The 26,511-nt window shown below is 43.1% G+C and overlaps 1 protein-coding gene across 1 annotated transcript in view; it reads right to left on the bottom strand.

The window, feature by feature from the left end:
* CDH2 (cadherin 2) overlaps positions 1-17,118 on the bottom strand; it is a 115,970-nt gene extending 98,852 nt beyond the window's left edge. Inside the window, exons 1-2 of the mRNA XM_054284593.1 lie at positions 16,946-17,118; positions 4,814-4,925 (exon numbers count right to left, since the gene is read on the bottom strand). Coding sequence (XP_054140568.1) covers positions 4,814-4,925; positions 16,946-17,020 — 187 coding nt within the window. The 5' untranslated portion in view covers positions 17,021-17,118. The remainder of the gene's footprint in view (positions 1-4,813; positions 4,926-16,945) is intronic.
* Between the last annotated feature and the right edge of the window lie 9,393 nt (positions 17,119-26,511).

The following is a 26,511-nucleotide window of genomic DNA, read 5'->3' as shown; positions in this document are numbered from 1 at the left end:
AAATAAATTTAATATTAGGCCCATAGGACTTAAATATATCTAGTGACCTGAGCATATTATGTCTTGAAGTCAGACTTGTCAGACATTGTACAAGACAAATCGTAAAGTATCAGCTTCCAAGAGTCTCCAAGGGTATGACCAGGGAAGTCTGTTCCAGGGGAACACAGGACCAGGGGGCACTGGTGACACTAAGCCAGAAGGAGGCAATAGGGGACAGCCTAGATGGCGCAGGTCACCTCCTACACAGCTCAGTCACAGCCTACAAAAGGAGAAGTTTCCAACTCCTGTGACCTCTCAACTAGAATAATCTTCTCCATTTCCTCATCCTCAAACCAAGGGCAACAAGGGCAGCTCTCTTTCTCTTCCCAACCACTCCCCCCATTAATAAATGTGGAGCATTTTTTCCCTTTTCCAATGTAAGTTTTTCTGAATATATATTGCTCCACCAATTTTTCACGTAGTGGGACAACTGAACACCTGCACAAGAGCTGAATGTGTAGTCGCCTCTCATGCCCTCATGCAAAAAAAGGAAAAAAATCAGTAGATGCTGTCATAGTGTCCTAGCCATATGAATTAACAAAGCCATTATGAATTATTCTTAAATGCAATGGGAACAAGTTCAATCCTCCATCAAAAACAAGTACCATCTGTATACAGGGTGGGGAAAAAAAAAACCTCTTCAAAAAACATACAGTACAGTGCAGTGCAAGAAAATTTCTTATAATAAGAGTTTTAAAAATCCAGATATCCTATGCTACTGTAACAAACTGAATGCAGGGACCAACAAGTCATATGATAATTCTAATTTTATTTAAGTTTTAGTTTAACAGAAGCCAAAGAGTTTAAGAGAAGCCTGTCCTCCAATGTACTAAACAAAAGCAAACAACAGCAAATAAACAAGACAGGTGATAAACATATGGTAATTTTTTGGGCAGTATTTTAAGAAGCAAGTTGTCAAGAAAGCATCAAGTTAGGGTCAAATTACTCTGTAGATATCTGAGATGTCCATAAAGCCTCTGTGCTGGTGGTATCAATGCACAAAACCAAAGGAAATGAAAGCCTTCATCTCTAAAACTTACAGAAACTAGTGTAAGTATCTACAAGGATATATTGCAAGGTTATACAGGGAGAAAATTAGAAGCCCCAAAACTCAAACAGAACATAATCTGATGACAGATTACTATAAAAAGACAATTTTTAAAAGCAATCTTTCTAGGAAAAAGGAGGGCTAAGAAGAACCTCCATCTTTTATCAAATATGAGTAGAAAAATAGGGACAAAGGATGAGGAAAAGGTTGAGGTACTTGGTGCCTTCTTTGCCGTGGTCCAGTCAACAATTGTTATCTGGGTACCCCACCCCTGAGCTAGAAGACTGGAACAGGCAGCAGAGTAAAGCCCCCATAACACAAGGAGAAATTCTCAGTGACTTGCTGCATCACCTAGACACACACAAGTCTATGGAGACAGATGGGATCCACACGAAGGTACTGAAGGAACTGGCAGATATGCTCAGCAAGCCACTTTCCATCGTTTATCAGCAGTCCTGGATGACCAGGGAGGTCACAGTTGGACAGAGGGGTAAATTGGATGCACAGCTACAAGAAGCTGAAAGGAGGATCTGCAGAGCTACAAGACTGACTTAGGGGCTGGGGAAGGACATGGAGCACATCACCTTGAGTGCTACCATGCAGCACATACAGGACAGTCAGGAGATAAGGCCCAACCAGCCTGAGTTCATGAAAGCCAGGTGCTGCTTGACTGCCCTGATCTCCTGTTATGGCAGGGTGACCCACTTAGTGGATGAGTGGATGGCTGCAGATGTTGTCCACTGACATTTCAGAAAAGCCTCTGATTACCACAGTATTCTCCTGGAGAAACTGCCTGCTCAAAGCTTGGATAGGTGCAGTGCTCACTGGGTAAGAACCCAAAAATTGTCCAGACAGCCAGGCCCAGGGAATGGTGGTGAATGGAGCTACATCCAGCTGGCAGCTGGCCACCAGTGGTGCTCCCCAGGGCTCACTGCAGGGGCCAGTACCCATATATCTTTACTGAAGATGGGTATGAGGGGATTAAGTGCAACTCAGCTGGGCAGGAATGCTGATCTGCTGGAGGACAGGAAGGTAATACAGAGGATCAGTGAGCCAAGGCCAGTTGTATGACCTTATTGCTCTCTACAACTTACTTGAAAGCAGGTTGTAATGAGGTGGGGGTTGGTCATTTCTTCCAGAAACAAGTAATAGGACAAAGGAAACTGGCATCACCATCTATAGGGAAGGTTTAGATTGGATATTAGAAAGAATTTCTTCAGCAAAAAGGTCGGCAAGCATTGGAACAGGCTGCCCAGGAAATTGCTGGAGTCACCATCTCAGGAGGTATTTAAAGGACATGCAGATGTAGTGCTTAGGGACGTGGTTTAGTGGTAAACTTGGCAGTGCTGAATTAATGGATTGGCTTTATGGTTTTAGAGGTCTTTTCCAACTTAAATAATTCCATGCATTTAGATAGGCGAGGCGGCCAAGATCAGAATCAGGCACATGATTACCCCTACGATGCAAATGTCATGAAACTATACTTAACTTCCAGCATCATCTGAATCTAGTTTAATAACCAGAAAATAGGCTTTTGACAACAATAGTATTTCAAAATGACAGTGTAATTAAATTTAAGTCAAAGCTATGCAATGATGGACTGTATGTTTATGTGTAACCAGCAAATTATATGCTTTTAAGCATGTCAAAATTTTCAAAAGAATTAACCACTGCAGTAATTCAGTTGAGGAAATGGTAGTAGGAAAAAGACTCCCCCAGGTCATTTTTCAACCAGCTGATATGATGTGATACATACCGTTTGCCTCATACAGTGTTTCCAATTCTTACTTCCCTAAAACGTTATGCATTTTAATACCATTCAAGGACAAACCAACAGTCATGCTTCACTCACTTCTGAGAAGCAAGGGAAGGGACTGTGGGACTGGGATGAATAATGAGACAGGAAGTCAGTTTGTCATCCTATGTTACTAGTTCAGACTCAGTTAAAGCTGATCAGACATTATCATCAGGTTTGCATGAGCAACGACAACAGATAATTAGTGCCCAGTCTACTGTGGCTCCTAACTGGTGGGAAAAGGGAAAAACTGCAGCAACAGCCTTGATTCCATAGAGAGTAAAGAGAACTTCCACAGAATAGGGTAGATCTCAAAACTTGTGTGATCTCCATTTCAAGAGGAACTGATGGTATGACAGTCAACCTGTAACAAAGATTTGGTATTTCAAGGCGGCACCTTTGGAAAGCATTTGGCTGCTGTGCTCTGCATGCCTGTTTCTGCACCCTGCCTGTGCTCATCACATACCAAGGCATTCTCATGCTGATGTCTATTACAGGAGTATATAGGAGAGCCATCTATTAACTCCCATTTGGTGGAAAAGTGAGGAATATTCTCTTTCCTCTTTATTATTTTCTCAATTGGCAGAACATTTACTTCAATACATAAATTTCTAAGCCATCTTTTAATAAAAGAAAAGTCTGTGCTGGTAGAATATACTTTCATGAAACTGAATAGAGAAAGCTTTAATAATTCAAGTTTAAATACACTAAAGCTAATCAATTCATCCTGCATTCAAGTTTCCATTATACTTCTAAGAAAGCACAAAACAGGTCGGTAAAATATAATTAATGAGAGACTGCTACATACAAGCATGTAAAATCAAGACTACAGCTTTTACTTCATTTGTTTTGCAGATTCATAGAATTTTTTTCATTTAAATATCTTGAACTGTGTAGCCAAATTTATATGTGAAAGAAACAACAAATTAAATTAAATTAGTCCTTATTTAAGCTGTATTTGAAACTGTCTAAAATTGATGTTCTTAGTTCCACAATTTCCAAATTAGATTTAAAAAATTATGTTAGCGGTTCAGAAAACAGACCAATTAATGCAAATTTTTTAAAAACGTTGTACTTCTGCAAGCTTGTATACTGGCTGGGAAATCTAGGAAGCATTCAGAGCACCTGCCTCTTTGTCCCACTCTATTCCTGCAAAATAGAGACACAAAAAGTGAACTGAATTCCCAGCCTGGACAAACCTGAGCAGGTGTACTGACTGCAGGGCATCCCTGGTGGAGGAAAGGGCTCGTGCTCACAGAGCAGGCCATCCCCAGCCTGGGCACGGTGCCATTTGGATGCAGGTAGGTGCCAGGGTGAGAGAGCAGGGCACTGTCCCTGAGACAGCCCTGGCACGGTCCTGCCTCTCCTGGCACGCCTGCTCACAGAGCCTGCAGCGCTGCGGTCACTGACCAGGGGCTCACAGACAACCAACCACTCTCTCTGCTGCTGCCCAGCCCACTGCTCGCCTCCTATTGCTGTCTCTCCTCAGACTGCCACGGAAAAGCAGTAAGGGAACTATCTCTGCACTAACATGAGCACCAGCACTGGGTGTAACTGCAGTTCTTCTACAAGAGGTAAAGCAAAAAGGAAGTTTTCTTTACCTCCTCATACATACATGGGCTGTAAGTACAGACTAATGGCATACACACTGTCAATGGTAGTAAGAAACGTCAGTGGGAATGCTGTGACAAGAATTAGAGGATAATAATGGGGAGTATTGCAACACTCAGTGTTCTCAAATTACAGTCACAGGTGCATGTGCTTCCCCTAATGCCAAGGGATTTTCCAAATCCTATGACAGTTACCAAGAAATAATCACAGAGCAGCTCATGTTCTCGCCTGAAAGAGTTTAAGGATGAAAATGCTCCAGAGTGACTTATGGCTACAACTAGAAGAAACAAAAAAGTTCAAAATATGTTTTCTAACAGTACCATTGAGAAGAGGCTGTCCTCCATGTACACTCCTTGAGACTACTGCACTGTGAACATCTTCAGGAAATCCAGTCTTGCATGACAAATCTTCACAGGTTGCTTTTATCGGTGCCTGAAACACAAGACAAAATATATGTAATACTCTCAACCCACACTCACCAGAGAAACATTCCAATTGGCACATACTACACTTTGCTGCTGTCTTGTACAAACAGAATCTTTGTTTCTGAACGACTGCAATTAGGACTGCGAGGGCAAAGGGTTAATCTTTCTGATAACTGGAATGGAAGGAACAAATCCCGCTTGTCTGGTAAGATCTAAATAATACACCATCTTGATTCTTCTGACAACTGAACATTTCCACTAAACCAGACATCTAGACCGAAGGGGAATCATAAAGGGAACAAAAACATTCCTTCCTCTGGAAATAAATGTTGCACAGAACACATCCCAACTTTTTCACAGCCAGATTGCTTGAAAGGGATCACTTCAACCACTGGCGTAAAATGCTCTATATAGAATATTTCTACGTGAGGCTGCACCAGAACAAGTAAACTCAGACAAAATGTTACACTTGCAGTAACTTAACAGAACTTACATTTGTGTTAGTGTTCAAACAGATACCGTATAAAGCCAAATGTTTCCAATGCAACTCCTATTTCAAAGGGACATTAAGTTAAAAGGAGAGCAGCTCATTAAATTTGCACAATGGAAGAGCTGAGACACTGAAACTGTTTGTTCCCTCACTTATTAAAAAAGTTTACCCTCAAATCACATTCTTAAAAGAGCTTCATAAATGCCTTTCCATTAAGAAATATAATACAGCATTTGGAAACTTGTTTGTACTGTAGTTTTCCATGTTCTTAAAATAGTTCTGGTAGCAAAGCTATTTTCCAGGAAAGCTTGTTGCCTATTTGGAAAAAAAACCAAAACCAAAACCAAACATTTCTGTTGCAAAGGATTAAGATTTCTTTTCAGTGGATTGGTTTTGTCTCATTTTAGTACTGCACAAGACAATGGCCCACCTTACATGTGGCTACATGACTGTACATTGGCAAACCCCTTTCACACCACACAGCAGAGAGGTCAGCTCCCACTGCAGCCTGGGCTGAGATATAGCCAAGAAATTGTGACAGCTCCCACACAACCTCCAACACCTCACATGCCAAACAAAGGCCTATCCACATGCATGCCCAGATGTAGCATATATGGCCTTGGACAGCACAAGCAACTGTGTGATTATATCATACTTAAATCTGATAAAGACTTAAATTAGATTTTCCTGTTTGCTTTCCAGATGAGCTTCCATCAAGCAGACTGACTCAAGGCCACTTAAGCATCCCTGCATCTTGCAAAGAAAGCCCTACAGGAAAAAAACAAAAAAGGGAGGGAGATAGAGAAGATTATGGCATTCCACCCATTCACCCTACTAACCTCAGGGAAAGAGAGCATTAAAGCAGAGGTGGGACAGAAGCAACTCAAACAACAAGGGCTTCCTCAGGGAAAAGGTACTTGGTGGAAGTGTAATCTCTCCACTGACAAACATGGCCAAACTCAGCATGTCAAGCCCTGTTGGAACAGTTTTATCACTAATACAAGGAGGCATCTGTAACTCATTGCATTGCATTTACACCAACAGCATCCTAACTGTGCAGCTCAACACTGACATTACAAAAGCAAAAACAATTTAAAATTTACTAACTTGCAAGTTAATGCACTATCCTGGTATGCCCTCAGTAACAGAACTTGTAATTATCAAGTTTCAGATTAACTTAAACTGTTGTGATTTAAGATCTACACGGGTATCTCACCTGTGTACAATTGCTTAAGTAGTTTATTATGTTTATATGGAGACCCTAAAGACAAAGCAAATAAAGCAACAATTTAGCTACCATGGAACTATGTTCCCTACAAAACTGGAACCAAGATCTGTAGCTATGTGCCAACAGTCTATTTATATATTGAGTTTTTAGGATAAAAAGATGGCAAATCAAAAATAACTAAAATTTTAACCAGCCAGTTTCCTCAGCTTTAGAACTCAAATCACAGGTTTGATAAGGTTTCCATTGAATGAAAGAAAAGAGTAAGACTCATTTAAACTACTGCAGAAAAGGCAACTTCAAAATAATGTGGTGGAAAAGGAAATAAAGTCTTCCATGGTATCTTTGAAACCAAGAGCTACTGGCTGGGCAGCTGAGGAGATAGCAGGATTTTTAACAAGACTGCACTGATGTGTTTGGGAATCTTTCAGCCTTTCCAGTAATCTATATGTACTGAACAGCTCTTATAAACTGAAACAATGCCCACTGAAACAAAGGCTGGAGAACATGAATAGAGAGCCTTCTTTATTCTTTCATTTGCAGCCATCAATTTTATCCAGAAACAAAAGACTGTACTCTGCCCTCCAAAAACAGGCCTTTGTAAAGATTGTTTCAGAACAAAAACACAAGGGAAGGAAGAATTCGAATTTTCAGCAATTCTTAATCGCCCTGTGTTAAGCATTCTGAATTAAGCAGAAGTTGCAACTTCAGACACACTGGGTCACATTAAGTTCAGCCTGAGAGTACTGCAAGACTTAAACCATTTTAACTCTAAGAAAAGAAGGACACTGAAATATTTTTATCCCCTTATCTGGGGGGCAAAAGGCGAAAGCTAGTGAAGATTATGGGACACATTATTATAATTTACAGGATTTTGTGTGATTAGTACAATTCCCAAGACACTTTCAAATTTAAGATAATATTGCTTGTACATTCATCTGCAGAAGGACACTCCTTTAAAAAACCTGATCTTTTTAAGACAGAAAGCAATTACCTTAGCTTGTACCCACATAAAACCTGCTCAGTGGAGTCACAAGAGTTTTAAACAAGCTCAGCACTTGGAAAAGTCTCCTCTCAAGCACTACCAGACTTCGTGATAGCAAAATAAAATTACTTCTAAAAAACTATTCTGCTTTCCTCATCCTTTATGACTTGTTTAGCCATTTTTAACTGCTGAATGAGTGATAAGCATTACCATCTCCAGATGCTAGAGAGATAGTCACACATGGTAACAAATCATGCATATAAACTCAGTACTGTAGATCTCAAATATAAATGCAACAGGAAAATGGCAATTATGAAGCAACATGATGTAAATTAGAAGTCCTCTGTCAAAACTGTTATTCAATCAATTAAAAGAATTCACCATTTTGATATAGTTAGGCAGTTAAGCCTGCAGTTTTGACGTCCTGCTCCTCCGTTACTTTAGTTTCATCCCTAGATATGAAAACTGTGGTTTAATTCCAAAACTGTATTCTAGCTAGATTAAAAAAAAGAAAAATAAAGCAACTCACCAAAAAAAAAAAAAAAAAAAAAAAAAAACTGAAACCAAAAATACCATTAGCAACCTGTTTACAATTTCCAGTGTATAATTCTAAGGGATCTGCATTTACATCTTTTTCGTAATACCACCAGTAAAAGTCTTCCAACAAAACAGGCCTCAAAGTTTTGAAAAGTTTCTAACCAAAACAAGCATTGAGCCAGGCAGAATTTCTTCAGTAGTACTGACAGATCTGGACTCATAACCAATTTCCATTGTTTTTAAAAAGTAGACACGTTTAAAATTCCAAATATCTGGAAATATCCATTTAAAGAAACATGTACTTCAAAATGCGATCTCACCAGCTCCTCTGCATATGCCATACACCACTGGAGTTCAGTAGTAACTATCAATCTGAAATATCCAAGTCTCTTCTACTTTGCATCTACATGTACTACTTCACAAGCTTTCTTAAGAACAATTTTAACAAAATGCAAGGCAAGTTGTTTTTGGAAAACTGCTTTCTTTTATATTGTAACTTATTCCCATAGGAAGAGAAGCCTAGGTAGTAAAATGAGAAACCAAGTGGGGTATGTATCAAAGAAAATATCGTACTACACAGTATAACTGAACACAGTACAGTTACCAATTGCCAAGTCTAGCCAATTCACAGGACATTATTGTGTGAAGTTCAAAACAATGTCTGACATAATTATATGTATGATGAAGCAAGAATGGGGTATTTGAGCTCTTCCTCCTTAATAACCAATATTAATTTACAACTAAAACAGTAATATTCAACTTAAGCACAGATCACAGAAACATTTGTGACTGTTTAAAGACTGGGTGTTTCTTCATTAATTTAAAAGCCAGGATGATACCCAATACTCACTTGCAACTTAGGTTCTAGAGAACTCTAAAAACTAGAGATTGTGCTGTCCATTTTTAGTTTTGTGTACAGACATTATCTGACACAATGGGATATGCTGTACAAGGTGGCATTATTTAGTAACTACTTTCTATTTACTGTCATAAGGCAAAAGAAAGATACCCTGGATGATAGAAACATCTCTGAAAAGCTTTAGATACTAGAATTCAAAATGCTCAGCAACTCTCTTAAATCCCCAACTTCGCTGCAAACAAAGCTGCCAACAGTTTATACTCTCACAGTACTCAGTACTTCAACAAAAGTAGTCAAGTACAATTTGTTTTCAACCATAGAGTACAACCAGAGAGAAAGAAAAGTGCCTTTCATTCATTCAAGTTGTTCTGGAAGCCAAGAGCTCCCAAAGTGGGTGCCAGGCCACATCCTCCCAGAGGTCATTCAGTTACAGCAGAAAGGGCTTTCGTTACACCATCTTCACTTCTAATCAGTGCTCTACTCTGTGAACCACAAAATTTTAGATCAGAAAATCCAATTTCTTAAACCAACACTTAGAGCTCTCAAGCACCTTCCCAAATTAAGAGAATACACAACCTGAATGCTACTATCTGGCTTAAAGTAACTTGGCTTAAACCACCAAAGGGTCATAGAATCATACAACACCTCGAGTTGGAAGGGGCTGTGTAAGTCATCTATTTCCACCCTTCCTGCCCATGGGCAGGGACACCTGCCACTAAGCCAGTGAGACTTGCTCAAAGCCCCACCCAATCTGGCCTTGAACACTTCCAGGGATGGGGCATCCACAGCTTCTCTGGGCAACTGGCTCCACTGCCTTACCACCCTCCCACGGAAGAGTAACTGATCTCAAGCTACTGTTTTTCAGTTTGTGCCATTCCTGCTTATCCTACCTCTACATGTAAAAAGTCTCTCTCCCTGGTCATGTCCAGCCTCTCATCCACCAGCACCACTGAGCCCTGCTCTGCATCTGTTCATCCCTCAGTTTTACAAACCATGTTCACAGCCTATCCTGTTAACTCCAAATGAGAGACAATATTCATTTGCTCTACTAAAAATTAAGACAATTATTTAGTATACCCCACATAGCTCAAACCCGTGATCCAAGTTTGGATTTTCCCCCTCCCTCAACTAGGAGAACATGGGAGTGGCTGCATCTTCCAAAACACATGGTTCCTCAGGCAAGCCACAGCTCAGAGAAGGATATCTTAAAATTTCTGTCTGTCTAAGTTTTAATAGTTGTTTTAATAATAACTTTAAAAAAAATTATCCGGTATTTGACCACACATTCTAATTTCTCTACAAGAAATGACATCTCTCTGATTTGGTAATAGCCATTGTATTGCTCACACTGAACGCTTCAGCCCATAAAACTGCTGCTATTCTATACAGGAGGATGCTGCATTTTTCTGACCTTTGGGGGAGGCCTTGAAATGCCTCTTTGGGGGGATCACAAAATTTTAACTATGTCTTCAGCTGCTGATAATTATATGCTAATTATAAGGAATGGGAGAGTCCCTAGAGGAGTCTTGGTAAAAATATATTTTTTAAATATGTCAAGGAGTGCCTAGAGGAGAGGATAAACACACTTTCTGGAAACATGGTATTTAATTAAATATACGAATACTGACTAAAACCAAATACTTTAAGTGAAATGCTGAAAAGATTTGGCAGCGAATCACCTTCCATCTTGGAAGCTGCTGATACTGTATCTGTTTTCATAAGTCATTTAAAAATAGAAAGCCTAATTTCCCTTCTTTATTCAGACAGAGCTCCCATGATCTTTCAGCAAGAAGTGCAGGATCAAATCAAATGATGAATCATGCACACTTGGATTATATACCTCTCAAGGTGAACAGCAACATGGTTCAACACCCAGGTGAAAAAGGTCCCTCTCAGCTCACTCACAAACTACAAATGCACTTGAGGAAAATACAGATCTTCCTTGAACTCATCCTGCAATAATGTTCATGTTTCTTTCCTCTCAGGATTCACCTCACTGTATGCCACTGCTGGCCAATGAGAGAGTCTCAGTCTGTGGCAAGTGAGAAGTCCTTTATCACTGCTCCTGCAAAGGATGTCAAGTACTCTTTTTGCCTTCATTATTCTCCATCCAAAGTTTGGACAATGTTCTCAGGCACATGGTGAGACTCTTGGGGATGGTGCTGTGCACGGCCAGGAGCTGGACTCGATGATCCTTATCGGATCATCAGCTTATTCTGTAATCTGTCTCACTGAACCTTACACACAACTGGTGCTACTGGGTTAATGGAAGCACACAGGCTACTCCATAAGGCCACTATGGGTTCCCAGCTTTCATCCTGAGACCCTCTATAACAAGAATTTAAAATAAAAAAATCCAGGGAACATTAGAGATTGTACAGCCTTTGGGAATAGACTTGTGCTTTGTGTGTGTACATTGTTTGAGGTAAGTTACGCTCTCATTCTAATGGGAATGCTGCTAACTACTGAAACTATTGCAAGCTTTCTGAACTTTTTTGTTAACCTAAAAAAACACTTACAAAACCAATGAAAAACAGAGTTTAACTGGTAAATGATTTTGTTAAGCAGGAAAAGCCATTCAAAAATTCCTCTTCCTCACCACATGACAAGTCCCTTACACAATACTGTCTGTATTGAGTAAAAATAACTTTACTCACAGCTTCCTCAAGATATTTTTAAATATAAACATGCAGTTCTGTCACAACTAAACTGTCTCATGTGTTAGTGCTCAGTTATTAAAGGAAGTAATAAAATACATTATTGATATAAAAGCATCAATGAAACCAAGTAAGATAGAACATGACAGGGTTTGTCCAATGATGTTTCTGGCAGGTCCTTCAACTTCTAGAAACAGAAAGGAAAATAACAGGAAGTTTTTGAATGACACACTCTTGACTAGATGTAGCTCAAAAATATGATAATTTTGGTAAATATTTTAAAAGCTGGTATCAAAACTATATATTCATCTTTCCAGCACACTGAGCTGCATGCCTAGGCAGCAGTACTACCCTGGAAGAGAAAGAGCAGTAGAAGGCTGTGGCGGTTTAACAGGAAACAGGTTTTCTGGGAGGTTGTTGTCAAACCAATGGGTACTCAGATTTTAATGTTGGCACCTGGTTTGGCCACTGAGATTTGGATATGCCTCTGAGAACACACAGGGTTAAAAGCAGGGCTCCCCCCTGGAAGGTTCTCTTTGGATTTCCAGTGGGAGAGAGTTCGATTCCTCCCCACAGCTGGGCGGGGGGAGAGGAAAGCCACGCGGCCTGGGAGAGGTGGGCCTGACCCTGAGGGGCCCAAGGGTGGAAGCATCCAAGAACTACTGAGAGGTATTCCCCCCCATCTTCTGGGAGACAGAGACAGAGCTTGGGAGTTACCTTGGAACTTGATAAACATGTGCAGCAGCAGGCAGCACGGGTGAGAAGGAGGGAAGGGGGCAGTGATGTGTCCAGCCACTTGTGGGAGCTTTCAACCCCTTTGTGTACAACGAAAACTTTACAGAACATTAACCCTTCCTAGAAGAGTGATGAAGGTCTGGGCAGAGAGGGAGAGATGCTGGAAGAATGGAGAAGATGGAGTGGCATTTTTTGCTGGACTCTTTTTGTATAGCCATGGACTGTTTCCTTGTGATACAGAGACTGCTTCCGGGGGGGCCAATGCCTCAGAACCAGGAGGGTTCAGTGTGGGTGCCCCTCGGCCCCAGGGAGTGCAAGAAACATGGTGGGGACAGATGTCCCAAAGTTGAGGCTGTGCCTTTTTGGAAGGAAACAAGGCATCCTTAAAAGGAACCCCAGAAGCAGCTCTGGTCCATGCACAGTGGAGAGAGCACTGGGCATGGAAGGAAGATGTCACCACGGCAAATGATCTCTGGGCAGTGCCATGTGTGACAAGAAGCCCATGGCACAAAGAAGGACTCCTCCTCCTCTTGATGAACTGAGGATTGAGTATTCTAAAGGGTGGTGCCGGACCAAGAGTTGGTGATTTGGGAGATGTATTGTATTGGAATTTGGTGGGGGGAGGAGGAAAATGTTTTTTTGAAGTTTTAATTTTCCTTGTGTGTGTTTTTTGGGTTTTTTTTTTCCCCCTGTAGTTTAGTTAATAAAGTTTTCTTTATTCCTAAGTAGGAGCCTGCTTTGTTTATTCCTGGTCACATCTCACAGCAGACACCAGGGAGAAGGTATTCTCATGGGGGCACTGGCATTGTGCCAGTGTCAAACCATGACAAAGGCTCTCTAGAAAATACACATTTATTAAAAATACATAGATCGACAGCATAAGAATATATGCCCTCTGGTACATAAGCAGAGTATGTATTTCTGAGCTTGCTAGAATATCTGTCCAGATAATTTTGTTTATTAAAAAATTCTGATTATCTCCTGTTCTGTCAACCAATGACTTAAATTCAAAAACCTCACTGAATTACACAACCTTATCTGTCCTATAATAGGTGTAAAAAGGAGTTTTTTTAAAAAGTATTTTAACAAAATATATTTAAATAATATATTCAGTTTAATATCTAAGGAAATTCAGCTCTGCAATTATCTGAATTTTGAGGATGTGTCAGTGTTCTTACTATCACTCAGACGAGACAGACAAGGATTGGAGAGCTCTCTGCTGCAATACCCTGGCACATTTAACTTTTCCAATGGAATCTTTGAAGACAAAACAAAACCAGACCACGAAGATCTACACTGAAAAAGCTTGAGATACCCCACATGACTACTCTGGTCAGGGGCTTATGAATGTGTCACAAAATGCCTTCAATTCACTACATTCAGTGTACTTTGAATGGTGTTGGTGTCTGTTAATGGAGTAATTTATCAGAGACACTCTAAAACTCATGCTTATACAGATAAAAAAAAAGTAAGTCTAAGACACAGGTATATTGCGAGACACAGAAGATTTACCCCCAATAGGGGCTCTGTCTTGTTTCTACACAAAACTACATTAATATTCCTCACCCCAATTCTGCCAGAGACTACTGCTGCTGGGGGTAATTACTGCAGGGGTAGATCTGGCAAGAAATGCCATTGCTGGATTCTCAGCAGAGGCAGCTTAACAGGAGTGTCATTTAGGGTAGTAGCTTTATCACCTGGATACATTCACTAAGACCTGGAATAAGACCAGAATTGCCTGCAGAGGGTAATAACTTACGTCCTCTGTCATCATAATTCGAATTCGAACCAGTCACCTAAGCTCAAAAGCCTCCAAAAACTGCTTTATTGTTTACTTGCTTTTGATTTAGAAACAGACAACATCCACGTAGTGATTCAATCAGCTTATATTTAAAGAAACATATTTCCTTTTTGAGCACTTCATTTCTAATTTGCGTTCCAGTTTATTTCTAACAGTAAACTTATACTGGCTTTCCCATTCCGTCATTGGATTGGAATTGTTGATTTAGTCAGAAAAACAAGATTCACTCCTTTCATCCTATCTTCTGTCAGAATTTTTTTCATGTAATACTCCCAGACTCATACTGATACGCTAACCAGCAAAACAGAGTGCAGTTTTCATTCCTCTCTTTCTTGTGCAGGTTACACACTGCCAAAACTCTTAAGCTGTATTTCCTGTACACAAACAACATCCACAGATTTGCCCTTAAAATCTGGTTCCAGTTACAATTTTTCAAGTAATTCCATAATGACAGCTTTTCTATACCACTAACAAACTGATTAATACTCTAGAAAATAAAGGTAGACAGATGCCGTGTTGCAGAGAGGAAAAACAGAGTGAAAAGGTTCAACATTTCAGAAGAACCTGATACAAATAACCTCCTACAAACCAAAAGTAGGAGGTGTGACAACAGGGGAAAAAGTTAGCAATGCACCTAGCTGGTGCAGGTTCTTGCAGTATGCATGATGGAAGAAGGGAGCAGGGAAAAAAGAGCTCTTAAAATGAAAGTGTGGTACAGATACAGGTCTGTAAATCTGATTTCATACTCAAGTTCCAATTTTGTTACATGCTATTAAAAATCAACCCTAACCTGATTTAATGGATACCCAAACAAGGGGGAAATTGGATTCCCCAACCATAACGTGCCAGTGACACTGAGTGATATATAAAAGCAACACGGCTAGATCCTGTCCTTAATTCATAGCCTGTGCTTCAATTTCAAACCTGCCTTGGGTAAGGAGGAAAAAAAAAAAAAAAAAAAAAAAAAAAAAAAAAGAAGATGCAATAAAAGCTTACTGCAGATTTTGTGCTTTAAAGATTTATTGAGATAGGAAGACTAAACAGAACTGAAAGCACATACAGTAAACAGCACATAAGGACTTAAAAAAAACACACGAAAAAACCAACCCAACACAACAACAGCCGGTAAGTGGCACACACAAGTTTCTGAACAGGGTGTCTGCTATCACACGCAGCCGCTCATGCTCAGCCGGACGCTCCCGTGTCGCGCCAGCCACCCTGCGCGTCCTCCTAGGGCTCAAGGGAAAATGCCCGGCTGCCGTGGAGCGGCGTTTCAGCACCTCGCTCGCCTGGCGCAGGTCGTCAGCCCCTGAGAGCTCCTCAGAAACTGCGTGAAGGACTCAACTGCCCGGGGACCCCGTGAGGGGACAGGAGCGTCAGAGACATGGAGAAGCGGAGAGGAGCCGGAGGCCGGGCGGGCTCCTCCCGCCCCGGTGCGGCGGAGGCAGAGGGGCCGCACCATGGACAGTGGCTGCGCCTGCCGCCCCCCCTGCCCTGCGCCAGCCGCTGCGGGCGCGGCGGGAGGGCGCCCTACCCGCCCCGGCACCCCGGCCTCGCCTCAACCCGCTCCCCAGCCCGACAGAAATGCCCCAATCGTAAATACCATTAAGAGGCGATGATCTGCGCCATCTGTCTCTCGGACTTACCGCCCTCTCCTACCCCGGCGCCGCGCCGGATACGAGCTCAGTGAGCACAAAACGAACGGGGAACCCACCGGGTGCCCCGGCTCCGCTGCCGCTCCGCACACTCCTCGCCGCCCGAGGGGACCCCAACCATCACCCCGCGGGCACTGCCCCTGCTGCCCCAACGGGATCCATTCTGTCGTCTCCCCGTCCTCCCCACACCATCCCGGTGACTCCCATCTCGCCCCAGACCTCCACTTTCTGCAACCCCTGGGAGCGCACCGCGGCTAGCGGTGCCGGCGCTGCCCCGCGACCACCTGCCCGGGACCCCGTCAGTGAGCCGCCCGGAGCGCCCGGCAAGGCCGCCGGCGGGAGGCAGCAGCAGGACTTTCATAATAATAAATTAAACACTTCGGGGCCCGAGCCCGTCCCAGTGGAAATTCCCGTTAGCGGCAGGGGGTGGGGAAGCCCAGCGCCCAGGCGGAGGCTGATTAAATTCTTCCCGGAGAAAGGATTAACGGGCGAGGGAGCTGGGGGTAGCTAAGATGCGGGGGTTGTTCTCTGCCCCGCACCTCTCTGGCTCCACAGCCCGCCCTTCATCACGCGGGACGGAGGGGGGAATGTTCGCTCCGTCCCCCACTCCGGTAGTTTGTCCCCCGCGCCCGCGGCGGGGCCGCGCTCTCGCCAGGCGCACGGGTAACAGCCAGCTCCCCCCCCCCGTCCCGCGACACCTGCTCTCCCGAGAATGAGGGGAGATCAGTGCCCCCATCACCTCCCGCGTCTCGGGACCAGCCTCTCCCTCTCAGCCGGCCCCGGGCAGGGGCTCTCCCCTCTCTCTCTCTCTCTCTCTCTCTCTCTCCCCGCGGCGCGGAGCCCGGTGGCGGGGCTGCCCCGAGCAGGTGGCTCTGCACGAGCGGCCACGAGCCACCCCGGGGCACCCTGGCAGCGGGGCCGCTTTCCCCTACACCCTCCCCGAGACCCTCACCACGAAGCGCAGCCTGCCTGCTCTACCCCCCACCCCCTTCTCCACCCGGCTCTCCCGCCCTCCCCGGGCATCGCCGCCCGCGGGGGAACAAAGAGCCGCAGCCTGGCCCGCTCCCCGCCGGCGGTGCTTACCTGCTGCAGGGCCGCCAGCAGCATCAGCGCCAGCGGCGGCAGGATCCGCGGCGGCGCTCCCGCTACCCGGCACATGGAGGCGAGGAGGGGCGGCGGCAGGGCGGCCCCCAGCAGTTCCGGAGCGCGGCTGGAGCCCGCGGAGCGGGGCGAGGGGAGCGGCGGGGATGGTCGGGCAGCGGCAGCTGCCGGGAGCTGCGGTCGGCGTCTGCCCCCGCCTGCCGGAGCCGGCTGCCGCTCTAGCTCATGGGCAGCGATGCAGCGGAGAGAGAGAGCGCGGGGGGCGGAGGATGGGTGAAACTCAGCTCTGGGTCAGCCTGCTTGTCTCTCGGCCGAGCCCCCTCCGCGGTGCAGAGGGTGGGCAGGGAAGAGGAGGAGGAGGATGGGCAAACAAAGGCTGGGAGATAAGAAAGAAGTAGTCGCTGCTGCTGCTGCGAGGCCGGTGCGGCGGCGGCTCCCTTCGGCTGGCAGCCTTCCCCACGCCTGGATCGTGCCCGCCTCGCTCCTCCCGCCGGTGCCCCCCAGCGAGCTCGGGCAGGCGGCTCCTCTCAGCGCCTCAGCCCAGGCACGCCAGCTCCGCCGCTTCGCCGGCCCCAGCCCTGCTGCATGCTCGCCCCGCACTTTCTCTCTCCCTCTTTCTTCTCCTCCCTCCACCCCTCCCCCTGCAGGCAAAGCTCTCCGCCGAAGCACAATGATAACAATACCCCAGCAGCCTCTGCCTGCCGTGCGCCTGTCTACGCGCTCGCCCGGTGCCTGCCTGCCTGTCTGCTGCTGGCAGCTCCCTCTCCGCCTCCCGTCGCTCCCTGCCGGCCGCACGGCCAATGGGAACGGCACGGCACAGTGAGCGCCGGGGAAATTCGCCGCTGTGCCTGCGAATGGTGCTGCCCCTCCTCGGTCCCCGGAGAGCGGGCGCTGGGGGCAGCGGGGCAGGCGGCAGCGCCCGATGACCCCGCAACGCCAACAGCTACAGAGCGGTGGAAAGAAATAAATTCCAACCCACACACTTGGTGTACTGCAATGGTTTTGGGGGCCGAGAACTTTCTGGGGAAGAAAAAACCCGTCCCCGCCGTGCCCGGTAGGGCACAGTCGGTGCAGCGAGAAGCTGCGGGGGCGCCGCTGGTGCCCAGCCCGGGGGCCGTGGGACGGCCCTGCCCGGCGCTGGCAGCTCGGCAAGTTCCGCTCAGCTGTTACTGCTTAGCTTTCCTCTTTTTTATTCCTTTTTTTTTTCTTTTTTTTTTCTAATTTTTTTTCCTTTAGCCACCTTCCGTCCCCCTCATTCCATATTTCTTTTTCTAAACTACCTGCTGAATTTTATTAGCAAATGTTTTCCAAAGCTTGGATGGGTCCGCAGTCCGCGGGTCCAGAAATGTCAGCGTGCGGAACGGAACTGGGGAGTGCTGCTGAGCGAACAGTTACAGAAGCAAGTACCAAGTGCTGGGTCATTTGCCGAGCTGGCACGGATTTTCGTTCGCCCAGTCGGCAAAGTTGTTTTGTGTCTATGCATCAGAGCTTTCATCCTGGGACATAGTAAGGGGAGGATTCGTAGGTATTCGTATGGCCCCTAGGCAATCTCATGAAGCGTTCATTCAAAATGGTGCATTATTTATTTTAAAGCATCTTTACACCCGAACTTGGAAGAAAAACACTCTTCCCAACACCCCTCCCTCCTTTAGAAAATAACGCAAACCGTCATGCTCAATGTTTTGAAAGGAAACAGCGGATTTGCCTTTGTGTTTTTGTCGGGGAAAGGCGGGGTAAGTACGTGCTTTTACGATGCTGATTTCATTAGCCTGGGAATTGAAAGTAGCGGTCACTGGCGAGCCGCGATGCAGCTGCGCACCCAAGGCAGGGCAGAGGCGGAGGCGGAGCAGGCCCCGGAGCCGCGGCGGGGATGCGCTGCCGCCCGCCCGTGCCCGCAGCCGGAGCCGGAGCCGCGCCGCCCGCCGCCTCCGCGGGGCAGAGCCGAGCCCGGGTACCGGCCGAGCCAGACGCCACCTGCAAGGCTGAGACACCAAGCGAGACTCAGCCGAGCAGAGGCGGCCTCAGCAAGCAAAGCAGCCACCCCCCCGCCGCCACCTCCTTCCCTCCCTCCCTCCCCGCGGCCTCTTTAAAGTTGTAGCCCGTGCAATTGCAGCGATCCCAAGAGTTGTGAAGAACGATGAGAGGACGGAACTACGGCTGGTCATGAGTTTCTGGATTAAAATTTAGCCAAAGCCTGAGGGAAAGTAAGCAAGAAGGGCACAGCTGATGTTTATATCCTGTAACAAGGACGAGTTTCCCGGTTTTGCACCTGACGGAGCATGTGTTCGGCCTTTTTAGCAATTCTAAGGAGAAATGCTTGGATTTGCTTATGAAACAGTAACTTTCCCTGGGTAACGGATTCCTGTTTGTATTTTCTGATAAGTAGGCAAAATATTAGCATTTGCTAATGGCTGTATTTGAGCATTTATTCACTTTTACAAGTGTTTTACAGAATGCAAAGCACACATTATAAACTACTCCATAAACCAGCTGTCCGATGAGAATAATTACCTGTCACCTAAATGAGCCTGCCCCCTCACATCCTTCAATCCATCCATCTCTAAAGGCCTGAAAAACTAAAGGCTCTGCAGCATATCTGGAAAGCTACCAGATCTGAGCTCTGGCTGATGCTTCTTATGGTTCTACTGCTGCCTTTAAATTTACTTGGCAGGATTTGTAAGACTGGCAGAAAAATTGCTCTCACCAACATTACTGAATCTTCTAGCCTTGAACAAGTTTGAATAAAGCAGTGGGCTTCCCTCATGTACTTAAAACCCAAAGTTTCCTCTGGCTCACAGTTCCCTGCTTCTGGGTATTGTGATAAAGAGGTAAGAGAAAAGGGGTGGGTAGTACCTTTCGAGGTACAATCTCTGCACCACATCCCTTTATGGTGAGAGGCATTTGTTTGGGAGAGCAGAGCAGAGGGGAAACTTGTGCGTTGCCTCCAAACATGAATGACTCCTCAGGGAATCCTTAATCTGTAGCATAAACCCAACAGAACACCCTTCTTTTTTCACACAGAAGTAATCTAGCATTAAGTAGGCATAGCTGGAAACTCAGAGTTCGTACTGCTGCTAAGATGAGATCGTCAACTTTTTTCATGAATATCATGCAAAAGCCAGCCGGCTGGCAATTTCTGGCTAAGATTCAAACAAGTGACTTAGAACTCAAAGGGTTGGTCTCCTAATTCAGCCTCAGATTGCACTTATACGTTTTAACTAGTATGAAAATAGTGGACACAAGTTAATGTTCAAGCTAGGAGATCTCAAGGGCTTCCAGAAAAACTTGTTAAAATTCCATGATTGAGTTGAAGAGAGGATTAGGGTAATTCCCATGTTAGTCATGGAGTTGAATTTCTCTTTAAACTTGTCCAAATTAATTTTCATTCCTAAGGTTTATAAAAATTTTGTAAAAAAATGAATGCTTTCAATTTGGAACCTACTAGATTGCTCATGGCTTCAAATATTTTGGAAAAGGAGACCCTTTCTCTTGTGGATCTGTTCTTATATTTAATCTGCCAGGTATTGCCACTTCTACTCCTCTCCTCAATTCAAATTATGGAAATTAAGTACTTTAATGACCGTTTAAGCCCTTATCTGACATTTATGCATGTGATTTTAGTGAGTTACACTGCACACATGCAAACTCCTGTTCCTGTGTCTAAGTACTTACAAGATGGAAGTGTAAATGCATTGAGCAAAAGTATTAAAGGCATGTTAGTTTTTGTCCACTTTTCTTGTATTCTTTATGGCATATGAAGAAATACTTTTCTTTGTCTAAAAAAAAAAACCCAAAATAAATCACACAATTAATGGGTCTGAGGACGTCCAATGCTTATTAATGAGTTTCATCACAATGGTGGAAAGTGCAGTGAATGTTTTTTACTATGACACAAAGGCTGCATACACCATCAGCTAATCCAGATAAATTCTCCTAACAGAAAAGAAAGAAGTACTAACAAAAATCCAAGTTTTTAAAACAGTGGTTTTAAACTTGGATTCTGTTGTCATCCTAAGACTCCAGATTTATTTTGAGTAGTGTGTGACAGGCAATGGGGAAAAAGCATATTTGTATATTCTCTGTAGCAACTTCACACATGTGAAATTCCTAAGGGGAGGGAGATTTTTCTGAATAGTAAGACTGTTAGTTGTTGGCACCACATGAAAATGATTTATTGCTTTAGGAAGTAAATAATCATGTATGGCCAAGAAGAATGAAGTTTTATATAGATAGCATCAAGTGGGTAAGAAAAACTGAGTGGCACAGAAACTAAAATAGCTTAAATATTTTAAAAATTAGAATAATTTAAATGCTATTGTTAGTGCTGCTGTCTTTCTCTAACTTCAGTAAAATAAGTATGGCTCTGAATTATTTGGTCTGAGTGTTCAGGTTTTTTAATATGATTTTTCATGTTGATCACCTATGTGAACTAAGCCCCCAAAAAGTTCTAATTGTCATTTTATTTAGGGACATATTCTCAGAAGAAGGGGGAAAAGGTGGTCTTAGCCGAAAGTAAATAATATTTATTTGACTGTATCTTGTAATTCCTTACAGAACGTGAACAGTTTTCCTGGTGGGCTTTTTTGGCCCTATCATTACTTAAGATGCATAGCTCTACATATTTTTCCAGTTTTTTCTTAAATCAAGGTAATGAAAGACATGGAAAGGTGACTACAGCTTCAGCATTCGTGTACTGTTATGCTCACATTTGAAAATCAGCTGGGTTAGGATAGAAAAATGTAGCATACAGCAGATCTGTTTCTGCTTTAGCAGGCCTCAGCAGCATTAATTGCTTTTTATTGAGATATACATAAGTGAGTGTGTGTGTATACACATACACATGCATATACATATATATATATATTATTTGTAGAAAGGGATTTTCTTTTCCCTTTTCTGGTAGCTAAATTGTATCTGTCACCATAGTTATACTTCTGTTAATTGCTAATGAATTTTGTAAAGGATTCTCTACAGAGAAGAGCATATCTAATCCAGATGTGATACAATATATTTGCATATTGTGTAATTGGCTTCACGTTTATACCCTTAGTGTGAAGGTCTGGGATCAACATATTCAAGCTGATTGCTTGTGCTTCATTCTTTCAGAAATCTCATTCAGCATCACTGCCCACTGCCTTCAAGCTGTTTGGCATGGAGAGTTTCTATTGAAAATCAAGATAGAAACCTTTGGATCAGCATAGCATCTCTATTCAGTGGGATATCTTAAAAAAGAGAAAAAAATCTTTTCCAGAACAAGGCTTTAATCATATGGTGTGAGAAAGGATGATCGACCTGTAACTGATGATCGACTGAAAGGATGATGACTTCTAACAAGGGCATATGATGATTTCTAATCTCTGCAAAAGAAAGTTTTAGAGTTTCACACAGCTGCTTCGTATTGATCAGGCCAGTAGGAAGAGGTGAACTTGCTTCTTAAAAAGCTGGCTTCAGTAAATACTTTAAAAATTATTTATGATTTAAGTATTTCCTTTTTCTTGGTTTGCTTCCCAACAATATAAAGTATTAATTTTACTGTCTTGGAATCAGAAGTCTTGACTTTTTTCTGATTTATGCAGTCTGCAGAGTCCCAGACTCCCTCTTTAGCCATAACCTTAATTCACTGGTGTGAATGAAGCTGTTGACTTCTATGAAGAGGTATGTGACACCTACAAAAACAAACAAAGACATTTCCAAAAGATAAATCTTACTGTTCCTGACTTCTTGGTAATAAAAATTAAGAAAATGTAACCCTAGTTGTTTGTAGTAAACCAGCATAGACAGATAATAATTTAATTTAATGAAATGTTAATAATTTGCTTTAATAAAATTGTAAGAGCTGTCATGTGGATTGTCACTTTCATTATTAAATAGAACCTATATTTAGATATGTCTAATATTTTCCAACAAACTTTATTTTCATTTACTGTATTGTTTCCTTTAGTTAATAAGTTTTAATTCTCTGCTTCAAGCCAAGTGCTTTTTGAAAACTTAAGAAAAATTCTTTGTCCTTTTAGAAGAATGATATCAGGCAAACTATGTAATTTTATTTTTGTTGAAAAATTCTTGCTGCCATTTCAGGTATTTTACTCCAGACTCTGAAGCAGAGAGCTTAACTTTTGGGAGGAACATGATCCTTACACTGAGGTTGTGCCTTTTTCAATTGCTGTTAAAGTTGGCCAAAATCTGGCATTTTTACAGATCTGAAAATTAAGTTGTTACAGTTCAGAAGAGTTTCACAGCCATATCCCCTGACAGACCCATCTGCATCCAATACACCTCCTATTCCCCCAACAACTGCTGTTTTGAAAAAATTCTGCAAACAAGCCATCTTCATAGAATAAGTCAGTGTCCCTTATCTTGGGTATGGAAGAGATGCTCTGAGATTTCCAATACTTCCTGTTGGATTAATCCAGCAATACTTCCTGTTGGATTAAGCATGGGAGAGAGAGTAGGTGCTGTCTATGTTCATGAATTTGTTGCTCCCCTTTCAGACAATGTTCTCAAAAATTGCAGAAGGATTCAGAAGTTTAGAACAGTTAGGAAGTTAGGGAATTGTGGATTCAAGCATCTGAAAAATTGGTTTTATTCACCAGTATATTAATAATAGTAGTTCTCTTATTAAGAGCATTTACAATTTGTCTGCAAAAATTCAGTCCAAGTTAAAATTAGACATGCAGTGAAGTAGCCATGGAGAAATATTTTACATACTTGCAGAAAAATCTGATGATTTTTAAAAAATTCCTCCTACTTTTTGAATCATTTTTACATTAGTAAGACTCAAAAATGGCTTTCATCTTTAAAATGAAATTTTGCAGATCTTCTATATGTTTTGCAGTAATGCAAGCCTAAATCATCCCCAAATGCTGTGTGAATTTACATGACTGGATCATTAACCGAAACTTTAGGAAGTCTCTAAAGATTTATTCATAGGGGAAAATATTCTCCCTTGGTTACATTAGAGCCCTGGCAGCTTGGAGACTTGGGTTTTTGTCCTCAGAGTGCCAGGTATATATATCCTGTGAAAATTCTCATCTCTGCAGGCACAACTGTGTCTGTGACTTCAAACAAAACAAAACCAAACCAAAAGACAAAAAAAGGGCTTTTTCCTGTGGCACCGTGGTTTGCTACTGTTGACAGCTGCTCACCTTGTCTCTTCCCAAGAGGTCTCCATCCTCAGAGCTGAGGGGCACATGTGCTTGTCCCCCTCTTCACCAGTGTGTGGGTTCAGATGCTCCAACAGCGACACGAGCTGCAGAGCTGAGCGGTGCCCCCGGTAGCTGCCAGGCAGTGGGTTCGAAAATGTCACGGTGACTGATTAGAAATGGTGACTCTGAGGCTGCAGAGTGAGAGGGTTGTTTGGATTGAGGTGTTAACAACTGTCCTGGCAAGATGGGACAGGGCTCCTTTGTCAAAACCTTAAATCTGTGTTCTTCCTGCTTATAAACGCCCCTCTGCTGCTTCTCACCTCAGGATCAGTGGGAGTTCCTGAGGGCTTGTCAACTTTGAAAGTTGGTCTGGTTTTTTTTTCCCCAGAGTCTTAAAAAAAGTATTTAGGAGTTGAAGTTAAGAACTGATTTTTTTTTATTAACTGTAGCCCTAATTTATTTTTTGTGTTAAAGATCACAGTTCAGTACACGTGCAGATTCTGAAAACAACTAGCTAATAAAAAAAATCTATTACTTTAGTTCTTTGTCCTTAAAATAAAATCTCTTTTTCTCTGCTGCTAATGGATCATATTCATTTTTTTTTCTATTTTTTGAAGTCAGAAGGGGCCATTTTAATAATTTATTTTTACTTAATCAAAGCACAGGCTTAAAAAAATTACCTAGTAGTTTTCCTAACAAAGCCAAGAACTTGTGCAGAGCAAGGGGATGTTTTTGAGGCAGACGTAGAAGCTTGATTTAGAGTGGCAAGTCTTGCTAGTTATATTTTCCGAGTGAAATGAGGTTCTTCTTTGAGAAGTCTTACTTCACAAGTCAGGGACAGACCCTTTTTCCACCTGGGCCTTTCTTTGAACCACTGTGGAGAGGGTGCACTATGAGCTGCTGCTGCTGCAACCTTGTCTGCTCACAGTTACTGAGCTGCAGGCAACAGCAGGGAGCTCAGCACGGACTAAACACCCAAGTGTTCACTTTGATTTGCAGAAGGGTTTTGCATCCAGCACTGAGCTTTGTACTACTGCCGTGGTAGCTACGTTGTACCACGGCTGTTGCATAGCCAAGAATAGTTACTGGAGAAAAATAAATACTGAAAATGTATTTATTTACAGGATTTGTTGTCAAAGGATTTGTTGTCAGGCATTCTTTATGCATGCTCGTGATTTGCCTTAAAATTGTCACTTTGGAAACAAAGCAGAAGTTACTGCCTAATTAGACATTTATTATTTTCTACAAAAAAATTCCGTTTTCATTTAAAAATTGCTGATGTTGCCTGTACTAAGTGGACGGTTACCCTTCTCTTTAAAAATGTTGCAGGTTAATGTCATAGAATCATAGAATGGTTTAGGTTGGAAGGGACATTAAAGGTCATCTAGTTTCAACACCATTGCAGTGGTCAGATGTACATGTCTTTCACTAGACCAGATTGCTTGGAGCTCCATCCAACCTGGCCTTAAACCCTTCCAGGGAAGTAATGAGTAAGCTGTGTTTATCTGACTTGTGTAATTTCTAGGCATTCATTCTTGGTACTTTTTCAGCACTGAAAGAGTTAACTTTTTCATGTGTCTTTTCACTGTATTGGAACAGACCAGTTACCTTTGATAAGATGAAGCTTTTCCTCATTAAGCTAACTAAATCAAAGTCTTTGAGTATTTCATTAAATACATAGTTCCCAATAATTTAATAAATGTTCCAGTTCTCCCCTGACCCTCTAATTTTTAACATGCTGCTTGAAATGCTGGTACTAGAACTGCATGCTGTATTTTACCACCAGCTGTAGTAATATGAAAAACAGAAGTATTACATGTACCAGACTCCTACTCAGTGCTCCCATGTTAGCAGATACAGTGATCATATTAACCCTTGCATCACACCCTTGCTTGGGTTACCAGATGACCCCCCATCAGAACCAGTTTCCCAGAATAATATCCTTTGCTGAGAAACACTCCCTTCAGCGTTTGCTCTTGGGCCAGGAGGAACCCTCATTTTCCTTTGCACTGAAGCTTTTGTAAATACATTCTTTGCAGTTCCACTCCTGGCAGTCTTCCACTTCCATCCCACGCTCATCACTTTATATCTCGCCGTACTCTCTCCTGACACTGATTTGGAGTCATCACCAGATTGCCTTTGCAAATAAATATCCTTGGGAAGCCAGGAGTGCTGATAAATAATGTTGAGTTTCCATATCCATTAAAGCAGCCATGTCCATTTTGATTCTGCTTGAACGTATCTTAAGCTTCTGAAGTGAAGAATGCCTAATCCCACCTGGAGATGAGTCAGTAAATTGTAAACATATACAAGGCATTCAGAACTAGTGACGAAATCCCTCCAAATATGAGTCCTTGTGTCAATGGCTAAGAAATTGCAACAAAAGAACTGAGGGATGAGAAA

The sequence above is a fragment of the Melozone crissalis genome, unplaced genomic scaffold, assembly GCF_028551555.1.
Source record: "Melozone crissalis strain CALT ecotype California unplaced genomic scaffold, PUWL_Pcris_2 ptg000042l_1, whole genome shotgun sequence".
NCBI lineage: Eukaryota > Metazoa > Chordata > Aves > Passeriformes > Passerellidae > Melozone > Melozone crissalis.
This window is presented reverse-complemented; position numbering and strand designations above follow the sequence as displayed.